The following is a 24,353-nucleotide window of genomic DNA, read 5'->3' as shown; positions in this document are numbered from 1 at the left end:
TTTTCTCCAATTTTTCATTATACAGTATGGAAAGAAAATCATACCACTCTAGAGTGTTGCCAAAATTTATGACAATGTATTTATATAAATAAAAACAGCTCAATTATTCTGATCCCCAGCCTTGACCTTTAATTTCTGGGGTGAAGTTCTTCTATGGTGTGAACTCCTAGCTGGGTATCCTGGGAAGAGTACAGGGACGCTGCCCAGTTGTGTAGGGATGGGGTCAGGAAGGCCAAGGCATGGCTGGACCTGAACTTGGCAAGGGATGCCAAGAATAATATAAAGGGCTTCTAAAGGTTATGTCAGCCAGAAAAGGAAGGTCAAAGAAACCGCATCCCCCAATGAGCAAGACTGGCAAACTGGTAACAACTGATGAGAAGGCTGAGGTAGTCAACAATTTTTTGCCTCAGTCTTCACTGGCAGTCTCTCTTCCCACACGTCTTAAGGGGATGGACAGCAAGATGGGGACTGGAGAAGCAAAGTCCCTCCCACTGTAAGAGAAGATCAGGTTTAAGACCACCCGAGGAACTTGAACTGGCACAAGCCTACGGGACCCGACAAGATGCATCCCAGACTCCTGAGGGAACTGGCTGATGTAGTTGCCAAGCCACTCTCTATCATATTTGAAAAGTCATGGTAGTCAGGCGAAGTCCCTGGAGACTGGAAAAAGGGAAACATTGCACCCATTTTTCAAAAGGGTAGAAAAGAGGATGCTAGGAACTACGGACCCGTCAGCCTCATCTCCGTGCCTGGGAAGATCCTGGAACAGATCCTCCTAGAAGCTATGCTAAGGCACATGGAGGACAGGGAGGTGGTTCAAGACAGCCAGCATGGCTTCACCAAGGGCAAGTCCTGCCTGACCAACCTAGTGGCCTCCTAGGATGGAGGGACCGCATCAGTGGACAAGGGAAGAGCTATGGATATTGACTATCTGGACTTCTGTAAGGCCTTTGACATGGTCCCCTCAACATCCTTCTCTCTAATTTGGAAAGATGTGGATTTGATGGGTGGACTGTTGGATGGATGAGGAATTGGTTGGATGATTGCATCCAGAGGGTAGTGGTCAACAACTCAATGACCAGATGGAGATCAGTGATGAGTTGTGTCCCTCAAGGGTCCATATTGGGACCAGTACTGTTTAATATCTTCATCAATGTCATACCAACAGTGGGATCAAGTGCACCCTCAGCAAGTTTGCAGAGGACACCAAGCTGAGTGGTGCAGTTGACATGCCTGAGGGACGGGATGCCATCCAGAGGGACCTGGACAAGCTCAAGGAATGGGCCCATGTGAACCTCATGAGGTTCAACAAGGCCAAGTGCAGGGTCCTGCACTTGGGTTGAGGCAAGCCCCGGCATCAAGCCAGGCTGGGGGATGAAGGGTTTGAGAGCAGCCCTGCTGAGAAGGACTTGGGGGTGTTGGTGGATGAAAAGCTGGACATGAGCCAGCAATGTGCACTCGCAGCTCAGAAGTCTAACCATAGCCTGGGCTGCATCCAAAGAAGCTTGGGAAGAAGGTTGAGGGAGGTGATTCTGCCCCTCTACTCAGCTCTGGTGAGACCCCACCCGGAGTCCTGCATTTAGTCCAAACTATTTATGATTCTATACTGGGTGAGGATTCACCACAGGATCATGAATATTGGTTGCCTTGCACAGTGCTGTAATTATTTAGAATAGGGGTGCCATGGTGTTCTCACCTTATTTTACAGTGACTTGCAACATCAATATAGAAATATAGAATTGTGCTGCTAGACACTCAGGAGCGAACAGATTTTTATTCCTTAAAGGTTCTCCCAGTATGGTTATGGTATTAAAATCCTTCTAACATAAAGAGGGTTTACACCAGCTCTTACGATGATAAGTCAACCTAGTTTGCTTAGTGAAATAACTACATATAACTGAGCAGACCTTCTGCCAACATTGCCCTACTGTAAAAAATGAAAGTCCTCTGACTGACATAGTTAGCTGAGAAAATTGTGTCAGTGATTTTATCTCCCTAAATCCCTATGATTTGTGCTATTAAAGATAAAATTAATTTAAATTAGAAATCTGCTCATTCAGTCCTTATTTTTTAAGAGAGTATCAATTTTTTTCATGGACTGGATAACCCAAAAAGTTTTTATTACATGTACTCTCAATTTATAAAGTGAAATGTATCTTTTATTCAAGTACTATCTTATGACAGATCTTTTCCTGCTCAGCATCATTTTTTGTTGATACTTGTGAGAATATCATTGACATTAGCCTGATACTTACAAAACAAATTGATTTTTATGACTGCCTTAAAATCTTATGAAGTATTCACAGAATCACTAGGTTGGAAAGGACCTTTAAGATCAACCATTAATCCAGCACCACCATGTCCCCTAAACCATGTCCTGAAGCGCCACATCCACACGTTTTTTTGAACACTTCCAGGGATGGCGACTCCACCACCTCCCTGGGCAGCCTGTTCCAATGCCTGACCACCCTCTCAGTGAAGAAATTTTTCCTAATATCCAATCTAAACCTCCCCTGGCGCAACTTGAGGCCATTTCCTCTTGTCCTATCACTAGTTACTTGGCAGAAGAGACCAACACCCTCGTCGCCACAACCCCCTTTCAGGTAGTTGTAGAGAGCGATAAGGTCTCCCCTCAGCCTCCTCTTCTCCAGACTAAACAACCCCAGTTCCCTCAGCCGCTCCTCATAAGACTTGTGCTCCAGACCCTCACCAGCTTCGTTGCCCTTCTCTGGACACGCTCCAGCACCTCAACATCCTTCTTGTAGTGAGGGGCCCAAAACTGAACACAGGATTCAAGGTGCGGCCTCACCAGTGCCGAGTACAGGGGCACGATCACTTCCCTACTCCTGCTGGCCACACTATTCCTGATACAGGCCAGGACGCTGTTGGCCTTCTTGGCCACCTGGGCACACTGCCGGCTCATATTCAGCCGGCTGTCAACCAGCACCCCCAGGTCCCTTTCCGCCAGGCTGCTCTCTAGCCACTCCTCCCCAAGCCTGTAGCATTGCATGGGGTTGTTGTGGCCAAAGTGCAGGACCCTGCACTTGGCCTTATTAAACCTCATACACTTGGCCTCTGCCCATCGATCCAGCCTGTCCAGATCCCTCTGCAGAGCCCTCCTACCCTCCAGCAGATCAACACTCCCACCCAACTTGGTGTCATCTGCAAACTTACTGAGGGAGCACTCAATTCCCTCATCCAGATCATCAATAAAGATATTGAATAAGACCGGCCCCAGAACCGAGCCCTGGGGAACACCGCTTGTGACCGGCCGCCAGCCGGATTTCACGCCGTTCACCACAACTCTCTGGGCTCGGCCATCCAGCCAGTTCCTCACCCAGCGAAGAGTAAACCCGTCTAAGCCACGAGCCGCCAGTTTCTCCAGGAGAATGCTGTGGGAGACGCTGTCAAAGGCTTTACTAAAGTCCAGGTAGACAATGTCCACAGCCTTTCCCTCATCCACTAGGCGGGTCACCTGGTCATAGAAGGAGATCAGGTTGGTCAAGCAGGACCTACCTTTCATGAACCCATGCTGGCTGGGCCTGATCCTTTGGTTGTCCTGCAGATGCCCTGTGAGCACTCTCAAGACCAACCGCTCCATAATCTTCCCTGGTACAGAGGTCAGGCTGACAGGCCTGTAGTTCCCAGGATCCTCCTTCCGGCCTTTTTTGTAGATGGGTGTCACATTGGCAAGCCTCCAGTCTTCTGGGACCTCTCCTGTTAACCAGGACTGATGATAGATCATGGAGAGTGGCTTGGCAAGCTCCTCCGCCAGCTCTCTCAGTACTCTCGGGTGGATCTCATCAGGCCCCATAGTCTTGTGGGTGTCCAGGTGGCTTAGCATGTCCTTGACTGCTTCCTCCTGGATTATGAGGAGTACATTGTGCTCTCCATCCCCGTCTTCCAGCTCAGGGGGCTGAATATCCTGTGAATAGCTGGACTGGCTATTAAAGCCTGAGGCGAAGAAGGCATTAAGTACCTCAGCCTTGTCCTCGTCCTTGGAGACAATGTTCCCCGCCATATCCAGTAGGGGATGGAGATTCTCCTTGCCTCTCTTTTTGCTGTTAATATATTTGTAAAAACATTTTTTATTATCCTTTACAACTGTGGCCAGACTGAGCTCTAGCTGGGCTTTTGCCTTTCTAATTTTGTCCCTGTTTGACCTAACGAGATCCTTGTACTCTTCGTGAGTTGCCTGCCCCTTCTTCCAGAGGTGATAAACTCTCCTCTTTTCCCTGAGTCCCAGCAAAAGCTCCCAGGTCAGTCAGGCCGGTTGCCTTCCCCGCCAGCTCTTCTTACGGCACATGGGGACCGCCTGCTCCTGCGCCTTTAAGATTTCCTTCTTGAAGACTGTCCAGCCTTCCTGGACCCCTTTGTCCTTCAGGACTGTCTCCCAAGGGACTCTCTCAACCAGTGACCTGAACAGGCCAAAGTCTGCCCTCCGGAAGTCCATGATAGCAGTTTTGCTGACCCCTCTCCTTACTTCCCTCACAACCGAGAATTCTATCATGTCATGGTCGCTAAGCCCAAGACAGCCTCCGACCATCACATCTCTCACCAGTCCTTCTCTGTTTGTAAACAGCAGGTCAAGTGGGACACCTCCCCTGGTGGGCTCACTCACCAGCTGTGTCAGGAAGTTATCCTCCACACACTCCAGGAACCTCCTAGACTGTTTCCTCTCTGCCATGTTATACTTCCAGCAGATGTCCGGTAGGTTGAAGTCCCCCACAAGAACAACAGCCAGCGAATGCGAGACCTCCGCCAGTCGCTTATAGAATGTCTCATCCGTCTCTTCATCCTGGTTGGGTGGCCTGTAACAGACTCCCAGCAGGATATCTGCCTCATTGGCCTTCCCCCTCATCCTTACCCACAAGCACTCTACTTGGTCTTCACAATCTTCGATTTCTATGCAATCAAAACACTCCCTAACATACAGAGCCACCCCACCGCCTCTCCTTCCCTGCCTATCCCTTCGGAAGAGCTTATAGCCATCCATTGCAGCACTCCAGTCATGAGAAACATCCCACCATGTTTCTGTGATGGCAACTACGTCATAGCTGTCGCGCTGCACAATGGCTTCCAGCTCCTCCTGTTTGGTGCCCATGCTGCGTGCATTGGTGTAGATGCACCTGAGCTGGGCTATCGATTTCAACTCTGGCACGTTGAACCTATCCCTAGGTTCAACTCTAGTGAGCCCGGTTTTAGCCCCTCCCCCCTCCAAATCTAGTTTAAAGCCCTCTCAACCGCCCCGTGGTCAAAAAACCCAAAATTCTGACGACGGCACCAGCCCCTGAGCCACGTGTTGATCAGGTGTGCTTTCCTGTTCCTTTCAGCGTTCTTCCCTGTCACTGAAGGGATTGACGAAAACACTACCTGTGCTCCCGCTCCATTGACCAGTCGCCCCAGTGCTCTCAAGTCCTTTTTGACTGCCTTCGGGCTTCTTAGCGCAACCTCATCGTTGCCAACCTGCATGACCAACAGCGGGTAGCAATCAGGGCCGAACCAGACCAGGGAGTTTCCTGGTGATGTCTCTCACCCAGGCCCCAGGGAGTAGGTAGGTAGCCAAAGTTCAAACTGATTTGGAATTTTATACTTTAAAGGAGCAACTAGGCAGACATTTTTAATTGAAACCCCAGGTTTCAATTAATAATGTGAATGAAAACCAAAAGTAGCAGTTCTTGGTCAAAACAATAATAAAATGGAAATTTTAGCATCAACTTGAGACAACACACTCATGCTAAAATACCATAAGCAACACCCAAGTTAAACCAACCAGTTTCAAACCTTTGTATTAAATTCAGTATAATAAAGCACAATTTGTAAGATGCTTTAAGAAAGTACTTGCATGTTCTTTAAAGTAAAAGAAAAAGAAAGAAAAAAGAAAGGAGAAAGGAAGGGAAAAGAAAGGACGAGCAGAGGAAAAATTTACAAAAATATTTTTCCAGCTGTCACAGAACTGCAATATTTCCAGTTAAAGCAGCACACAGCTGGAAACCTTTTGCCCAGTGAAGTCGTCTTTTCATGGAAATTAGGATGTGGAGTAAAATGGGGGAATAGGGGATCTGATATGGGTGAGCACATGTGTGGATCTTAAATCTGGAGTTTGGCTGAAATGCACACATAGACCTGAAAGCATAACAGACCTGAAATGGCCATTGCAAACGCATATAAATCTAGATTTAAACAAAATTAATACTTTTAGGAATGTAGCATATGAACTGATCAAAATAGGATCAGTGAACATTTACTTCAGAGAATAGTGACATTTTACTTGCATAAAGCTGGTTTGAAAAATTTCACTGCTATAGCAGGCCTCTTATAAGAGGGACTTACTCCTTTCAAAATGATTCAACTGTCCCCTGAAAAAGAACATTAGAAGAGAGGTACTTTAAAAAATATATTTTACCAGTAGAAATTGTGAGAAAATAGGCCCACCATCAACTAGGTGGATGAGATGCTTCTCAAGTGTCCTGAATCCATAGGTTACCTAAAAATGCAAAGACTGAGTTTTAAATACTTAATGACCTGTTGTTGGGGAGGATGTAATCATCTGTGTTCTTTCAGTTCTGCTTTTCCACCTCCACAAGGCTACATCCACCCCAAGGTGTCTCCCAGGAGGGCGTCGAGGCTGGAGCGCAGCAGCAAGAGGCCGGGCTGCTGGGCGGACTCCCGGGGCTTCTCCAGGCCCTGAGCCCAAAGAGGACTTGCTGGTATCTCCTCCGTCTGCGCGAGTGCCAGGCGTTTGTTCATTCCACCACTGACCACCTCTAGTGCGGCTAGTATTTAAGCCGCAACTAGAACAGCTAGTGCACAAGCATTGAAACCGTATCTAGAACGGCTGTATTGAGAGCCATTAAAAACTCAGTAAAGGTGAGAGCTGAGGCAGATGTTTATCAAAAAAATAAACTGCGAATATGGAGCAAGCATTACACATGAAAGCAGTCACTGTAGGCAGAATAGCCCTGATCATATCCTGTAATTTCTTTATTTTCATTCTGTATTGACTGAATCAAAATCAGCGGATACTATGATTATTACGTGATTTGCAATTAGTCCTGTTCATCTACAATGGACCATAAACTCCTTTATTCTCTTCTTCTCTGATATACATATGTCCATTAAAAGTAGTGTAGTAGTTCAACAGGAAGTAACCTTAGCGAGACAATAGGAAAATTTTATTTTGCCTTTATTAATTTTGTATCTGTTGATACACTACTTAATGGTTCTTCCCAAATAATAGATTTAATGCTCCAGTACAGCTAAAAGATTCAAAGTACTCATTTCTATATTAGCAGATCTCCCTTCAAAGGTGTAAGAAATGCCATTGTAGGACCTGAGGAAGAGAATGCTAGTTAATATTTTGCCAGTAGATGTCTCTGCTAAACGCACTGAAGGGAACATACTAAGTTCGAAACTTCAGCAAAACGCAAGTGGCAGTTTGCATCCTTCAGCTGAAGAGTAGGGGTAAAACCAACTAGGTCACCAGCAGTTTCTGAAGACTATTCTTACATAGTCACAATAAAAATGGGGTTTACTTAAAATTCAGTGACTCCCAAGCTAATTAAATATTCATTTTGTCTCCGGATATTATCCCATTGAGTAAGAAAAATTCAGGAAACGCCAAGCTTATGCATTGATATTCTTGACAGAAGTTACAAATGCAGAGTCTTGGGGGGAAAAATATTTTTATCATTCAAATTCTAGCTTTTGTGAAAACAAGCAGTCCATTCCTACTTCCAACAGAGAACTGACTTCACTTAATATTTATCCTCAAGCTAAAAAATCAGTATGTGGAAGAATAAATTTTAGTTTTAGGCTGAAATAGCACAGTACATGGTAGAATAATTATGCCTCTGATGGACAACATTCAGAGGTTCTTATGTCTTCTTTACATCTGTATGTTATTTGGCAATGGTCTTATTTGCAAAAGCACAGCTTCTAAGCAAAGAAACTAATATTAGTTTCTCATAATTGGCACTTGCCATTAACATACAGCGTGATTTTCTGATTAATAATGAAGAAAAGATCTCAAAAGGCGCAGATCAGCTGGAAAAGCATCTGCTTAAAATACACACACGTAATTAGGAGAGGACGTCAAACAGACTTGATTACATATTTCATGGGTATGTGTCAAAGAGTGCAAAGCATTTGACTTAACCCCAGGGTGACTTCAAGAGGATTTACTCTATCTAGTGTTTGTGATTAGCACCATATAATCTGGATCTGCTGAACAAGTGGAGTTTTACACAATATGCAAATTTCCTTTCACTTTAATTTAGCCCATTTGGATTTAGCATAAAATGTCTGTGTTGCATGAGGGGCTGAAACAGCTGGATCCAGTTAGCTAGGAAATTAAAAATGTAATAAATGAAATAAGGTAATCTTTGCCATGGTAGCCAGTGTGCACTAAAATGGGACCCTGAGATCTGCTGAGGGATGGCTGAAGTGCACACCCCTATTGCCAGCCAGACCTTCTTCCACAAATGCCAAAACGCTGATCCCTTCTCTAATCACAGTATGCTCTAGTTTTTCATCTAACTAAATTTATTTCACTGCCCTGCCAAGGTTCATTTTCCAGGTGCATGTTGGTAAGAAAACTGTTCATGTATCGGTCAAGGAAATTAGTATCCTCAAGGTAACATTTTATTTCCTTGCTAGTATATCAAGATGTGGCAAAAATTAATTACCAATATATTACACTTTTTAAAATGTAATGGAGTTAATTTATGTGTAATTTTATTTTCCATTTTCCTTTCAATTCTGTTTTTTAGCTGGAGCTACACAGAGATAATTCTTGAGTATTTCTTATACAGGTTTTAAGAATACAGCTGCACAAGATTTTTTTTTTTTTCCCATTTTAAAAGGGTATTGCAAGGATAACAAGAACCCTAACTTAATCAATTTAGATACAAAAAGTCTTTGAAGGGTCTGCACTGAAGTCTAAAAGCCCTCACTTCTGTTCTCCTTTGAAATCTATGGTCCCACAGGACTTTATAGGTTCCCTGTCTCTTAGCAATGACAACTTTGTAGTGAAAATGACAATTCCTTCAGATCTTAACTGTATCGGACACAGAAAATGATCTAGGGAGAAAGGTACTACAGACAGAAAGCACTTCTACTCCAAGATATCCTTTAGCCATGTGTAGGTGATGCTGGATTGGTCTAGGAACCAGAGGATCAGAGCTTCATTACTCTTGACTGCTGTTAATATTCCTACAGACTTAATCAAAGAGTTGGGTCTTACACCCATTCCCTCTTGATGTAGGCTACAACAATTTCCCCCACTTTATTTATTGGAAGTGATCAAAATACAGTTCTCCTCAGGCAGAACTGGGAACAGATTCTGCATCTACGGTAAAAAAAGGTAGGCCCATCCATTAATTCAAACTTGCCTTCAAAATACAGACACGGTGCTTGTCTGTACTTTCAGACAGTTGCACAAGAGTGCCTCACCTACTCGCTCATTTTGTAATACTGATTCTTTAATTGTTTTAATTCCACCTACAGACATTACCAAATACGTGCTCAATTGAGCATGTCTTTCTTAATAAATTAACCACAGTCCCAACAATGGCTTCTTTTGATGCAAAAGAGCCAACTGAGCTTTCTTTTCTCCTAATCCTCTTTAACCAGTCATTTGAAAATGAAAATGATCACAGACTTCTGAAGTCAGCTGTACATACACACTCTTTACATAAGACATCTTTTTGACTGGGACATTCTCACCCTGGAGACAGAATGTTTTCTGCCTTTGCATGACAGTTTGTCTGCTGTCAGACTGTGAGCCTCGCCGTTTCAAAGGACGCAACATCTACCTGAATAAGCTTGGATTTGAAGCATGAAATTTATGTTGCAAACCAGAAATCACTCATGGAGTAACAGACAGATGAAGGTTTCCCAAATAGAAAACCTCATGCTGAGCCTTCATGCTCCTCAGGGTTCTTCCAGCATGTTCCCTGTTTTGCTTTACCGGTTTATTTCAACCACAAGAAATGTGGAACCTGCCCTGCCCAACACAAGCCACAGCTCTGAGGGAGGGTAAAAATCCCCAAACACTAATTCCACCTCAGCTAATCCAACAGTTCAGATCTGTAGTCTAATGATCCAAAGGGATCATTAGCAGGAAAGATATGTACAAGTAATGCCCTATACCACACTAAGCTAACGTCTAAGCTCCCTTAATAGACAATGAGAAGAACTGGTATTGCTGGCTGTAACTCCTCTAATCCTAGATTTCCAAAAAAGGTTAGAGGGACCAAGCTGGTGAAGTACTCTATGTTCCACTGATTGCAATGGGAATCTAAATGGCCACCTCAGATGTAGGTGCTGATAGCCACATAAGATAAATCCTACCCAGAGGTTAAAGGCAGATCTGGAAACACATTTATTTACCTAACTCCCTGTTCCTCTAAAGGTTAGTATCTATGTGATTTAATAAAAAGCAAGTAAATCTAATGGCTGAGGAAAGGAACTCAAGTTTCCCAAGTCATCTAGCTCCTTGGCCTTCTTTTCATGGCCCCATTGACTTCAGTGGGAGCATTCATAAGAGTGTCCACACAGATGAGGCCCTCACAGTGAAACGCAACCTCTTGTTGCAAACCTGAAAGTGAACAAGTGCAGGTAATTACTCTGCAGAGGTTCTGATTCCTCAGTGAGTCAGGGCTTAGTTTCACAGCAACCATCTGATGTAAGGCAGAAAAAACACCTTTCTTGAATTATCCCATGTGCAGTAAGGCACACAGAATTGCAAGAAAATTAGACTACAGTTGGTATTCACACGAGTAAAACCTTGTTCAATGGATGATCTGAAGAGGAATGAGGCTCCACAGTTTAAGTCAGGGAGAAATAGGATTCACATACAATGCAATAAAAAAAACCCAACTGATTGCTTAGTCATGTTTTGCAATACTCTAAAAACAGTCAATCTCTTTGATTAGGAACACAATGGCTTATTACGAACTAAATAAACAGAGTAGATATAGAAATAGATTAATCACGGCAGTTTATTAAATGTTCTCCCATCTTGCTTTTGTGGTTGTATACTACCATATACCTCTCCTGATTTCAGTGATAGGGACAGTGCAGGCCCAGGATTTTATCATTCCTGTTAGATCACCACCCGCTATCTTGAAGAAACTGAACAACTAACACATGGACAAACCCTACTCTTATCAGCTTGTTAACAACTCTGATTTATGGCTACCTCAGCTCAGTGGGGATGTTCACATTCTCATGTTACCAAGGGTTGAGAAAAAAAGAATAGCAGAGACAGAAAACAGACAAGAATGTGCAACTAATGACCATATTCCTGCCTTAAAGCCTGTATTTGGGAGTGACCAGTGTGGAAGTGCACTTTGCTGCTCCTCAGGATCCAGAACAACAGTTCTTTTAAATTCACTGGTTGTTCGGCATTTCTGCTGGCTTTAGTAAGACAACTGAGGATACTAACATGTTTAGCAGCTGTTATATTCCCTGTTCTTCCTATTTCTTTGCCATGCTTGGTTGTTTTTGGTTTTGTTTTTTTTTTGTAATGATTTAACCAACAGTTAGATGAAGGTGTACAAATCATACCAAAAAACAAAGTGCATACTATGATCTTAATTATTGCAGGTTCCAATATCTTCAGAAGTAATTCCTGATCTACAACATGGAAGTGTAACTAGTAGGACACCCAATACTTGTCACTAATCTCTACTTCATCTAGGGACTAAACTAGGCGCATAAAGAAGGATGGAAGAGGAAAGGCAGGGACAGGCAACACTAACTGGCGTACAAGAGACTCTGCTGCTGCCAACAGGGTGGGGTTAAGGCTTCCTTGGTGAGAGAAACAAGATCAGTGACTCCAGCATTCTTTCATGTGGAAACACACAAAGCCCCCCAAAACAAACTGCCTCAAGCTTCTCCTTGTAGTCTTTAGCATTTGAGACCTGCAATGTACACAGTGCTGCCGAAGGAGAAGTTCTCAGTAACTGCAGACCTCAAGAGCTCAGTTATCACTGGATGAGTGAGAAGCCTGTCTGTGTTGGATACTGATGCTCCCTGCCACTTCTTGCCTTGGCAAGCCAAAGCCAATGCAAGAGCACCTGTGGTGAGCCCCCAGTTATTAGCTTCCCCAGCTTCCTCTTCCCAGGAGTCTCCCAAGCACGAAAAGACTCTGCAGCAAACCTCTCCCCTGTAATAACGCCATCAAATGCCTTCACTGCAGAAGTCTTACAAACTCTTTTGTCTGAACACAGTACAATTACCTCTTGCCAAGAGTATATTTTCTGTCAGCTGTGCTGCACTTTTTCTTCATCAGCTTAGCTTATAATAAAGACATTTTCCCCTTCTATTAGTTCCTAAGAAGCGCATTTTTCTCTCTAGATGTATTATGCAAAGCCACCCAAAACATTTATGTGCTGTACTACCTCTTCCTGTGTTATCTCTACAGGTCTGAGGAATGACTCTGACATTTCTGGTCCTTTCCTAGGCCTCATCACAGATTAGGCAGCTTGTGAATGCAATTCACATCAATGTTAGCAAATGCATATTAAAACCCCCCAAAACATAAAAGCAGCTTTTATTTCCAGAAAGAAACCTTATATACAGATTAAAGTCTGCAAAGGCAGCCCTGGCAGGATTTCTTCTGGCAAGTCACTTTTTCAAAGCTTCTCAATTCATGCTCTAGCTGTTCTGCTCTGCTTTCAATGGTACAAATGATGTCTAGTTTGCATTAGTCAAGCCACAAAAGAAAGCTAGTAAACCCAGCAAGAACTGTCAGCAGTGAATAAATAACTTACTTTCTAGTTTATTCTCTAAACCAAGTTTATCTTGGGACAGAAATTTAAAAACAGAAACAGTCACCTCGCTACCCATGAAACGAGAGGAGAGGTTTTTGTCTTTTGACATACCAGTAGTGTCATTATCTAGGAATCAGAATACCTTTGGATTTTAAGCTCTTATGCATACCGGTCACATTTAGAAGTCAAACTTTTCTTTCTGGTGCCAGAATTTAAAATGCCCTCTCTTCAGTGTATCCATATTTTCATATTTAGAGTGTGGATGGAGCATCATCTCCCTACTGTCAACTCATCAAACATTTTTTCTTAGAAAAAAAACCCAACAATATGTAACTCTCAAGTACAGTTAGAGAAGGTGTTAATCATGAGCAGTGAGGTGAGGAGAACAGCACAAATTGCCCAGTTTTTTTTTACATTAAAGTTCATCTTGTGGCAAATAGTTGGCATGGAGAAAGTAAAAATTTCATCAGTGATTCATTCTCTCTCTTAAACCAAAGGAAGAATATCCCCCTGAAATGGAAGAATTTAATAAATACACATCCACTTCCAACACACCTATATGACAAGCCAGAACACAAGTATTAATGCCATCTTTAATCTTACGATTTTTAAAAGAAAGGCCCCAAATCCATTCAAATTATGAATGAAAGCAACAGCAAGGATGAAAGCAATAAAATTCACAAGCACCACACCCACAGTCCGAGTTTAGGTAACATGCCCAGACAACAGCAGTTGCAGTCACAAACTCCACACAGGAGAAGAAATCACAGTAATCCCTGCTAATCTGACTGAGGAGAAAATTCTTTTCTGGCCCTAAACTGGGTAACTTGCGTAACCCTAAGTGTCTAAACACAACATGCATAAGAATCTGTGCAGTACCACTAAACTGCTGCCCAACATCTCATCACTGGCTGCAACCAGTCTTTGATGTGCCAGAGTATGGTAAAAATTATAAAATGGCAAAACACAACTCAAAAGTCCAAAAGACCAAATTAAAAATCAAAGTTAGCCTCACCATTTAGCGTCCTGCACTGCATTTTGCTTTGGCTCTTGTGTGGTATAATTGCCTTTATGAAAGTCAACATAACCTTTACTCTCCAACAACCATTCATGCATCCAGTGAATTTAAAAGGGACTTCCAATTCATCATCCTTAGAAGACTAAATCTGCATCTTAAAATGTCTTCCAATACATACTATATTTTCTTGTGAAGAGAATTAATGAACAGACATTATAATTAAAGTATGCCTTCTAACACAATCTCAAATTATGTACCTTAGTATCATTTGTGAAACTGATAAAAATTTACTAATAAATATAAATACCAGGTAAAGCTTAAGTTTAAAAATCATAAAGACACAAGACTTCTGAAAATGGTTTACATACACAAACACATCATGATGAAACTGTGGCATGAAATATGCCTTGTTGTTAAATGGAAGCTGAGATAGGTCAAGAATTTAGTCAGATGGTATCAGACGCAGAAACAGATCTCTGTTTTTCACAACACTGAAACTCTGAATTATCTCCCATTAGCGATCTCCTTCTCTATCTTCAATAATTACTCTGGTACAATCCAGCTACACGACACCCCAAAAGAACTTCAGCAGTTCTTTTATTACACAGAAGGACACAATTCATAACAAACAATACTTTGTTTATTTTGCTTGTTTCTACTCCAGGCCATTTCCAACCCAGAATGAGAATCATTATTTGTGTTGGGGAAGTGCAAAGCAAGTATCCCAGGAGCTACAGCAAAGTAAGATTCAGAGGTAGTTCACATCTGACTGTGTTTTGCCACTGAACAATTTGCCTCTGACAATTGAAGCAGAAGAAATATGCATAAAGTGGCTTAAAACAAATCTGTAGTCCTTCTGGATTACGAAGTGTTTCTACAGCATGCAACAGCTTTGTTGTTGTATACACACAAATTACAATAATCTTTGTTCAAAAGGAACAGTGGACCTTTGACAGAAATTAAATATCCTGCAAAACTCCAATATTCTCAATGATGTACAGGGGGAAAAAGGATGGTGAGGGGAAAATGGCAATTTCAAAGCACTGAATCTCTTGTTGTATCGATTATGCCAGAAACAGATATATTCAGTATATAGAAATTGAAGAGCTAAACATTTGGAAGGGCAACCATACTGCTCCAGACAACACGTACCACTTTGCAGGCTGTGGTGCTACACTTCAGGCCTCCAGGCAGCCTTGCTCTCACAGCCAACACAGATGGGCCACCGGAAACATTGACAGAGCTGAGGAAGCTGGAGCACTGTCAGTGTCTCTCTGGACTTGGGTCTCTTTTACATTTTATCCCTTTATATAGGAAATCAGAGTGCACTGGAGAAGGGAGGTTCAGACATTACATATTATCTATGCACATACATGAGTATGAAATACATATTTCAGGAACATGTTTTGTTAATCCAGCACACTCCACATGGAAACATGCCCTGGTGCAAGCCTCCTGCACAGCCAGTGCTGCAAGCTTCCCTGGCTAGGTGTCACCTCCTGCACCTTCCAGGAGAATCACTGACCCATGGCAGCAATCACAGAGAGGTTGTACATTTGGGGTACTCTATCAACATATAACAAGGCACATAAGCAACACCCTTCACATAGAGCTTCTGTCCTGAAGATGAGCTCAAAATTTTATTTGGGACTTCAGTGTTAGCTTCATGTTAAGGGCTTCAAAGACACTCAAACAGTGGGAGCCACTGAAAAGATCTTCAAAGTCATGAGACTCTCTAGAAAGCCTGCACCGGCCTCTTATCCCAGGCTACCTGCCTTTTGCTTGGGGAGATGAAGTCATGATAGTAAAAGTGCCATGGAAATGATCTTCCCACAGGGGAGTCCACTGCGAAGAGACCTTTGCCAGGTTTGCACTAGCTTGCCAAAGTTAGTGTGACTGGAGAATTTCAAGTCCATAAACCACAGGCAAAATCAAGATGGCAGGTTGTGAACTTGTTTATGAATCTGCACGTAGCCACAGACACCGTCTACTTCATGAATATGCCCTAAGCAGTAACTGGAAAGATCTGTCTTCCACTCTTCACAGCTCAGTATGCCCCAGCCTGCATTATAATATCCTCTGCCTGGAGGGAGGCATTAGCCTTCAGTAGTTAAAGAATCTAATTTAGGTTTGACCTCCTGGGGTCATCCAGTTCAACCTCCAGCTCAAACCAGTGGTAACTTTAAAGCTAGATCTGGTTGTTCAGGGACAAGTCCAGTCAAGTTGTGAACATCTCCAAGGATGGAGATCAGACAGTCTCTCTGGGCACTTGCTCCAGTGTTTGATTACCCTCATCCTGCAAAAATTATTTCTTTATGCCCAGTCAGAATTTCCCTTGTTGCAGCCTGTGACTGTTGTCTCTTCTCCTTTCACTTTGCACCTCGAGAGGCAGGAACTGTACTACAAGTTCACAACCATGTGCTTTTCTGGGAAGTTCCATAAGACTTGCAGTGCTAAGTTACATCAAATAAAGAACAAAATGAGACAAAAACCCCAACATCATGGTGCTTTCCACTCAAGTGTGTCAAAGTACAGACATAAATAAACTGCTGTGAAAAGTCATAATCTGGAAAATTCACTGTTTGATGATCACTGTCCACAGAGGTATTTAACATAAAAAGCTTTAGGGTGTATCCTAAACTCTCTTTTTTGGTTCCTTTGTTAATCTGTATTACCAAATGGCTTTTCTGCACCAGGTCAAGTTGCCTGGTCCTCATGCACAGCAGAACTCTTACTGCATCAAGTCTCAATGGGATGTAGCTCAGCTACTTTCTACTATTATTTTCCTGTTGCATTTTTGTGAGTGTAAGGCAGACTAGATGTGCACAATGTACTCAAGCCTTGTGTGTCTATTTGTGGAGTCTGCATATTTTGTTTTTTCCAAACCAGGCTGGAATAATCCATTACACAGGGCTTGGATAAACCAGTTACACTGAAGTCTGATCTTCACATTGACAAACATGGGTAATAAATCTAGAAAGAAAAATCAGGCTACAGCCATAGGAAATATGATCAGACTTGTTCCCTGAGTATAAATCTGGAACTTCACTCTTCAGCATTATAGTTATAGTAACTGACCTGTGAGTTTTTCCAGAACATCAAATCCATGTTTCAGAGCAATGATATCAAGAAAAGAGACTGTGCCATCTTCAAACCTAAAGAACAGAACAAATAAGCACAGTAAACAAATCATGCAGCTACGGTATAGACTTTAAATCTATTTTGAGAGTTATTAATTTATATTCAGTGACTCTAACTCACATAGTGGGAAGTCTTCCCTTTGGGATTTTTATTCCAGTTTCGTAGTGTCCTATGAAGCAAAAATATATTCTTCAAAGGTATAGAGGCTCATATGAACAGTTGCTTGCACAGAGAAAGTTCTATTTTCCCCTGTGCGGGCTACTTGTGGGTTGTGGATTTTTCAAGTAATGGGTAACAGTTGTGTCTTATGAACTAATGTCACTAGGTCCTAAGTTACCTTCTGACAATGTCAGAAGATGTCCGGAATAGGTGAAGACACAGGTGGAGACTGTGTTTTCCCCTCCGTTGCCACTGCAATGTGATTACTTCTAATACAGTTGAGTTAGAAGGCAAGAGACCTTCCCTACCTGAAGCAAAGAGGAAGAACACTAACAAGCCTCCCTCCACGTGCTCTTCCTGGAAATTAAAAATAACTGACCTATAACAAGAGCTCTATACAAGGCTGGGGGAAAACGTACATCCCCTACCAATTCCACCTTTTAATGGAAACACCAAATGGAAACAAACACACCAGATCTGATGAACTACTGCAGTCATTCCAACAGTTCAGAAGGAGAAGGTGCAGCTCCAAGATGGGGATGTATTCATGAAGTGATGCCCAAGAGAATTTCAAGGGGGCAGAAGGGACATCATATCAAGCATCAAAATATGTTTTATTTAGGTTTTGTGTGCACCGCAGTCCACAAGAAGTTTTAAGGAGTCATTATTCAGCTTGCTTCACCAAAAATGGGAACACAGAAAAATGCTGACAACCGATGCAAATCAGAACTGTACAGAACTTGCTACCATGTAAGGCTGAACCTGGGGTGACAGCAAGTCTCTAAGAAGGATGGAGGTATCACCAAAAGTGTAACACTTAATGCTGGAAATGAACCCACCAGGAACAACCACTAATCTCATGGTTCAAGTTGAAAATTAAACTCTGACCATGAGGATGAGACCTTCCCAGTAACCTGGTGTTTCTTGAATTTTTCTCAGAAAGGGCTGGTGATGACCACATTGAATAATGACTGGACAACACAGAGCACAACAGAGGCACTCTTGGGCAAAAATACTTTACATGCACACATAATAGGCAAGAAAAAAGGGTTGGTCTTTTCTTTTTTATGGATGTATTATTTTTCATAATGCATGTAAAAAGCTTTTGGTGACACAATTAAATACGTATTGTGAAGAGGCTTAAAGGTTAAAAATGGTCAAATGCTTTTTCTTTAATAAACTAAACCTCTATAGAATAGTAAAATAGCTCTCACTTCTATCATGATTTTTCTTATCTTCTATTTAATTTTTCTATAGTTATCAAATAATTTAAAAACTGCAAGTGACACTGCCAGGTGAAGGACATTTAAAGCTTCCAAAAATACTCGGTATAATTCCATACAAAAGAATAATGCAAGAGTATTGTGTATATATGGTAATATGTTCATCTGGGATGAAAGAAGAGAGATAGAAGCAGCAAATAGTCATAAACCAAGTGGTAAGAGAAAAGTGGTGGACTGCTACAGGGATGAACAGTCCAAAAGAGACCACTCATGCTTACATAATTCAATACAAAATAGGCCAAAGAATCCTTCTTAGGAATTTCTGAATCTTGCCTAGTAATACTTAATAGCAATGTCTATTGCTCCTGAACTTCAGCGTAGAAACCTCACAGGCTGTCAGTGATGAAATTTAAAATGACCACTCATGATTTGAAACAGACCTAACACCAGGAATATTTTCACAGAGACCTGTGGACCAGTACCTGAGGGAAGCAATACCCTATCCAAAAAGGCAGAAAAAATGGGGGAGGAGGAAGAAGAGATAAGGCAGAGGCTAACAGTGGTTTTATAATTAAATGCAGAAACACATTAAAAATTTGCACTGGCTGCAGGAAATGTCACAGTGGGTCCCATACAGCTGCCAAGGAGAGATTACAGAAATGATCCGTGAGGGTGAATTGACCTGCCCTGCTCAGTTACTGGCAATGGCTAGCAAAACAAGTAAAACTCTAAAGACCAGCGCAGAGACACTGGCACTGAGCCCATCAAGAAGACTGCACAACCCTCAACAACCTTATTACCATTATCAGAATAGAAAAGCACTTGAAAGGGCAACAAAGGTGCCAGCCTAGATCTTCAAAGGCCTCCGAATCTTACCTATAGTAAAAAGAGAAATGAAATTTGGATTTCAATTCATTAGATGTGTTATTAACTAAGCAGACAACTGCAGCACAACCATTGCTAAGTAGTAGAAGGGATGCATGAGCCATGTTACTATTCTATGATTCTATACTACATGAGTCATGTTACTATTACCCAGGGCTTGGTTCTGGGGCCGGTCTTATTCAATATCTTTATTGATGATCTGGATGAGGGAATTGAGTGCTCCCTCAGTAAGTTTGCAGATGACACCAAGCTGGGTGGGAGTGTTGATCTGCTGGAGGGTAGGAGGGCTCTGCAGAGGGATCTGGACAGGCTGGATCGATGGGCAGAGGCCAACTGTATGAGGTTTAATAAGGCCAAGTGCAGGGTCCTGCACTTTGGCCACAACAACCCCATGCAATGCTACAGGCTTGGGGAGGAGTGGCTGGAGAGCAGCCCGGCGGAAAGGGACCTGGGGGTGCTGGTTGACAGCCGGCTGAATATGAGCCGGCAGTGTGCCCAGGTGGCCAAGAAGGCCAACAGCGTCCTGGCCTGTATCAGGAATAGTGTGGCCAGCAGGAGTAGGGAAGTGATCGTGCCCCTGTACTCGGCACTGGTGAGGCCGCACCTTGAATCCTGTGTTCAGTTTTCGGCCCCTCACTACAAGAAGGATGTTGAGGTGCTGGAGCGTGTCCAGAGAAGGGCAACGAAGCTGGTGAGGGGTCTGGAGCACAAGTTGTATGAGGAGCGGCTGAGGGAACTGGGGTTGTTTAGTCTGGAGAAGAGGAGGCTGAGAGGAGACCTTATCGCTCTCTACAACTACCTGAAAGGGGGTTGTGGCGACGAGGGTGTTGGTCTCTTCTCCCAAGTAACTAGTGATAGGACAAGAGGAAATGGCCTCAAGTTGCGCCAGGGGAGGTTTAGATTGGATATTAGGAAAAATTTCTTCACTGAGAGGGTGGTCAGGCATTGGAACAGGCTGCCCAGGGAGGTGGTGGAGTCGCCATCTCTGGAAGTGTTCAAAAAAACGTGTGGATGTGGCGCTTCAGGACATGGTTTAGGGGACATGGTGGTGCTGGATTAATGGTTGGACTTGATGATCTTAAAGGTCCTTTCCAACCTAGTGATTCTGTGATTCTGTGATTCTGTAAAATCTTAAAGATTTTCATGGAAATATTACAGAGCTCAGGAACCTCCTTCTGTTCAGAAAAAAGAAAGAAAACACAATTGTGGGGCTTTGATCAAACATTAGGCTCCAGAACACCACAATCATTGTGGCAATATATGCATCCTGCATTGTTTTGTCAGACCTACGTTATTTATTCTTTCTGAATCATAAAAAAATTGCCTGCTGGGAGCTCCACCGCAGGAACCAGAAGCCAGAAAAGAATTAAAAACAAGGTTAAAAATATTTGCTTAAAGATATGGGCAAGTACAATTTTTTACAATTTAGATATGGACTATATTGCAACATTCCTCTCATGTATTTTGTATGTTCATATGGCCCCCTCTGCTTCTTTATTACCAGCTTTCTGATAAAGAAAGCACTGATATTTCATTATTCCTATAATATGTACAGTTACACTACCTCCAGTGCACTTGACTCTCACGTATATTCTTCAGATTTATTGAACAACTGATGTGCAATTTCATGTAAAGCTGTCATCTCCCCCATATTTCCAGCTATTGAATTGATCATTTTGCTTTATTCCCAGAAAAATTTACAGGAATCATCTATAAATTCTGATATTTAGCAAAGCTATAAATTGTGATATTTTGCAAACTAAGACTTAAGTGCTATAGCAATTTTACTTAGTAGCATGGCAACACACGATGCTTATGAAGGGTAGCTATTCCCCTTTTCGGACACAGAGAACTCTCTCCCAGAATATTTAACTGTATTTAGGATTGACAGCAAACATTCTCCTTGCATTGCAAAACATTGACTTCAATGATTACTTTTCTGTTTGATGCAATTGACACTTCAAATAAATTGTTTCCCCACTCAATAGTAGTTCCAGTGTTAGAATAATCAGTTTAGGATGAAGTTCATTTGAATGCTGGTCTAGAAGCCACTTCCTGAAGTAATAAAGGTTTTGCAGCTGATGATGTATAAAGGATACTTACAAAGCCTAATACTGCAGAATACTAACTCAAGAAACAACAAGCTTATCTCTCATTTCTAGTTCTTATTGTAATTGATCCCACTTAATCACGTCTGGGACAAGCTCAATTGCTTAGCTGATTGTGTTTGTGAAAAGCTGATAGCATTTCACATCAACATGCTACCTGGCAAACTGGTAAAACAGCTCATGGCATAACAAAAAACAGAGCAGCCTGCCTAAATCTATCAAGGAATTATGAAGCTGATGAGCTGTTCTTCTTTTCCAAGTCACACAAGACCTCTGTTTCTAGAAGCAGCAATTTTACCTTTGACTTACGAGAGAAAACTACTGCTTGCAGAGAGAGGTCCCACCTTCGGGATCTTTGAAGGATGGAGATAAGCTAGTCTTTCTTTGAATCCGTGTTCAATTGGTTGTTGTGACACTTCTCTGTTAGGCTTCTGCATACAAATGTTATTTGCTAAAGCAAATCCCACACTTCAGGGCAACTGAAGCAAGGAAGGAAACTGTGACATCTTGGGAAGTTTGAATTCATCCTCTCCTTAGCCACGTCACCCTTACATGGAAATATGATGACAAGAGTCAGGGCCTGGACAGATGTGATTGGAAATAAAGTGCTTAAGGGCTAAATAAACAACTCATGTTTAAAGAGAGGATTTAGGAATAAAACTTGGTGGAAGACAAAAATATTACCCTGGAGTTGGACAGCACTGACTTAAGTCAGGAGTCCAAAAGGGCCCTCAAGACCAGTCAGACAATGCTGAGGTGGTGCAATATCTTGCATAACGTAAGCTATTTAGTGTATGGAAAGTATACAAGGCATGGCTTTTAGGTATTTTGGGTGGGAGCACCTGCCTCTGGATTCTGGGAAGGCTGACTTGCTTAACAGACAAGATGATGAGTGATTCAGCTGGTTTTTTTCAATTCATTTGCCCAGACAAAGTATATGCAGACACAGAGCCACTGCACATGTACAATTTCTGTCCAGAACACAGCCCAGAGAGTTGAAACTTTGATAAAAATCCCATCAGAAGGTCAAAAATAATCCCGCTCGTTTGAGTCAATGCAAAGTGCAATAAAGGAGCGCGGGGGGGAACATCACTGTCAGCCAGCTTCCACTCTCCTTTACACTGGGGTAATGACTCCATTTAGGTCAAATAAGCAGAAGTCATTCCTAAGTTTCTAAAGCAGGTAAAAGTGAAACCAAATCCACAGAGAAAGCATATTTCTTGAATAAGCTGCTTTTCTTTTCTTTTTTCTTTTTTAAAAACACTCCTCAAGAGTGGAGCTGCCCTTTGAAGTGAGATGTTACACGAGCTCCTTTCATCTTTTCAATTCATTTATTTTCATCTAATTAAAACGTACAACAATACAGAGAGGTTCTTGGTATGCATTTAAAAGTAGTTCATTCAGCTCCTACTTTTCACCTCTTAGAGATATTCCATATCACCCCCACATGAAACAACTATCTTGGCAAATTTAGTTTTTACATTTTATACATTTTTGTTTATTCTATATTGATATTCACTGGAATTACAGTAGCACCAAGGGTATGCAGTGTCAACCTTATGGCTGTAGGAACAGACTGTTTTCAGCCACATTCGTGTTACTAGGTTAGTAACTGCCATAGCTGATATTAGCAGGGGAACAGATCTTAATTGCTCTCACTGCTTTCCAACATCAAAACCCAAGATTTGCAAAAGAAGCTATATTTGTTTTGCTTTTCTGTAACTTAAAATACATAATTACCAGCCTATGAAACCTTTAGGGCCCTGTTCTGCTCTTTAGCACATCTATCAGCTCCTCCTGACACAAAGTTCTCCGGTACCTTTCCAGGGTGTTTGTGGCTCTCCAGAGGACACACTCCCCTTGGTCTGGCCACAGATGATGCTCTTCATTTTTAACAATTTGCCAGTGGTCCATATTAGTAATTTTCTTAACTGAGTGAAACCCACATAAACACCAACAACCGAATTTTAAGGCAGCATCATGCAAGATCAAGCATTTATCTATGGGCTTTTTGATCTTCTACTAGTAAAACCTTTGGAATAGGATCTGACCCCCAGACCATTAACCTCAGGTACACACTCCCTTTGGACTAAATGTCTTTGTCTCACATGGTGCATGCCACTGAAGTAAGTAAATAAAATTAGGAGATAGCCTGCTGTAACGGGTATGTATGCTATCATTAAAGTACAATTTCATAATAAGCCAACTTTGCTTAACTGCCTGCACAAGAGCATGCTACAGCAAGCCAAGAATTTAAATGCTAGAAGGGCAGTAATAAATTATAGACCTCTGAATAAGACACCTACTCTTACCACTTCAGCAACTCCTTTCTACCTCAGTTAGTGGCACACTAGATGTTCATGAGTGATGACTGTTTCTCGCACAATAAAAGGAGCATGCTTTATCCAGTGCTCAAACACTGCCACTTCTGGAGGTGAAAACTGAATGAATAAATCAGTCCATTTTTATTTCTCAAATATCCCTGTGTATCTCTCCTTTATGTGCAATTTGGTGAGCTCCTAATTGGTAACTTTGCTCACTACCTATATCTAGAAAAATCTTACCCTTTTGCACTGAAAGATTAGCAATCCTTGAGTCTGTTACTCAAATCGGGATGAATGATGCATTCTGATTTTGCAGATTATCAGCAACTCAGCGCTCTGCCTTTCTGTAAAAATCACACTTCTGACAACTATGCATCACAATTACTTTCAGTTGTACATAATTTTTTAATAAAATTAGATTTCTCTTACTAATACTATTTTTACAACTAATAGTTTACAATATATTTTAAAAAATATTTATACAAAAGCTTTGCCCATAAGCATTTAAATAACACAACAATGAATAAGTTATATCTCAGGGATAACATACTCCCGCATCAACACCTCCACAGACCCTCCGAAGTCAAAGAATAACAGTACTTTTTTTCCCCACCAGAAGAGCCATCGGTAAAAAAAAAAATCTGTACTGCATTTGTCACTGGCCAAAGTTTCCCTTCAAAGTTCACAAAATAGGCCAATATAATTTCTTTCCATTG

At 42.0% G+C, this 24,353-nt stretch overlaps 1 protein-coding gene across 1 annotated transcript in view; it reads right to left on the bottom strand.

The window, feature by feature from the left end:
- Positions 1-24,353, bottom strand: part of MOCOS (molybdenum cofactor sulfurase) — a 232,172-nt gene that overhangs the window by 92,080 nt on the left and 115,739 nt on the right. Inside the window, exon 5 of the mRNA XM_082015564.1 lies at positions 16,876-16,952. Coding sequence (XP_081871690.1) covers positions 16,876-16,952 — 77 coding nt within the window. The remainder of the gene's footprint in view (positions 1-16,875; positions 16,953-24,353) is intronic.

Source organism: Phaethon aethereus, assembly GCF_964289735.1.
Source record: "Phaethon aethereus genome assembly, chromosome: 2".
Classification (NCBI taxonomy): Eukaryota; Metazoa; Chordata; class Aves; order Phaethontiformes; family Phaethontidae; genus Phaethon; species Phaethon aethereus.
Note: the sequence above shows the minus strand (reverse complement) of the source record. Positions and strands in the feature narration are given on the sequence as shown.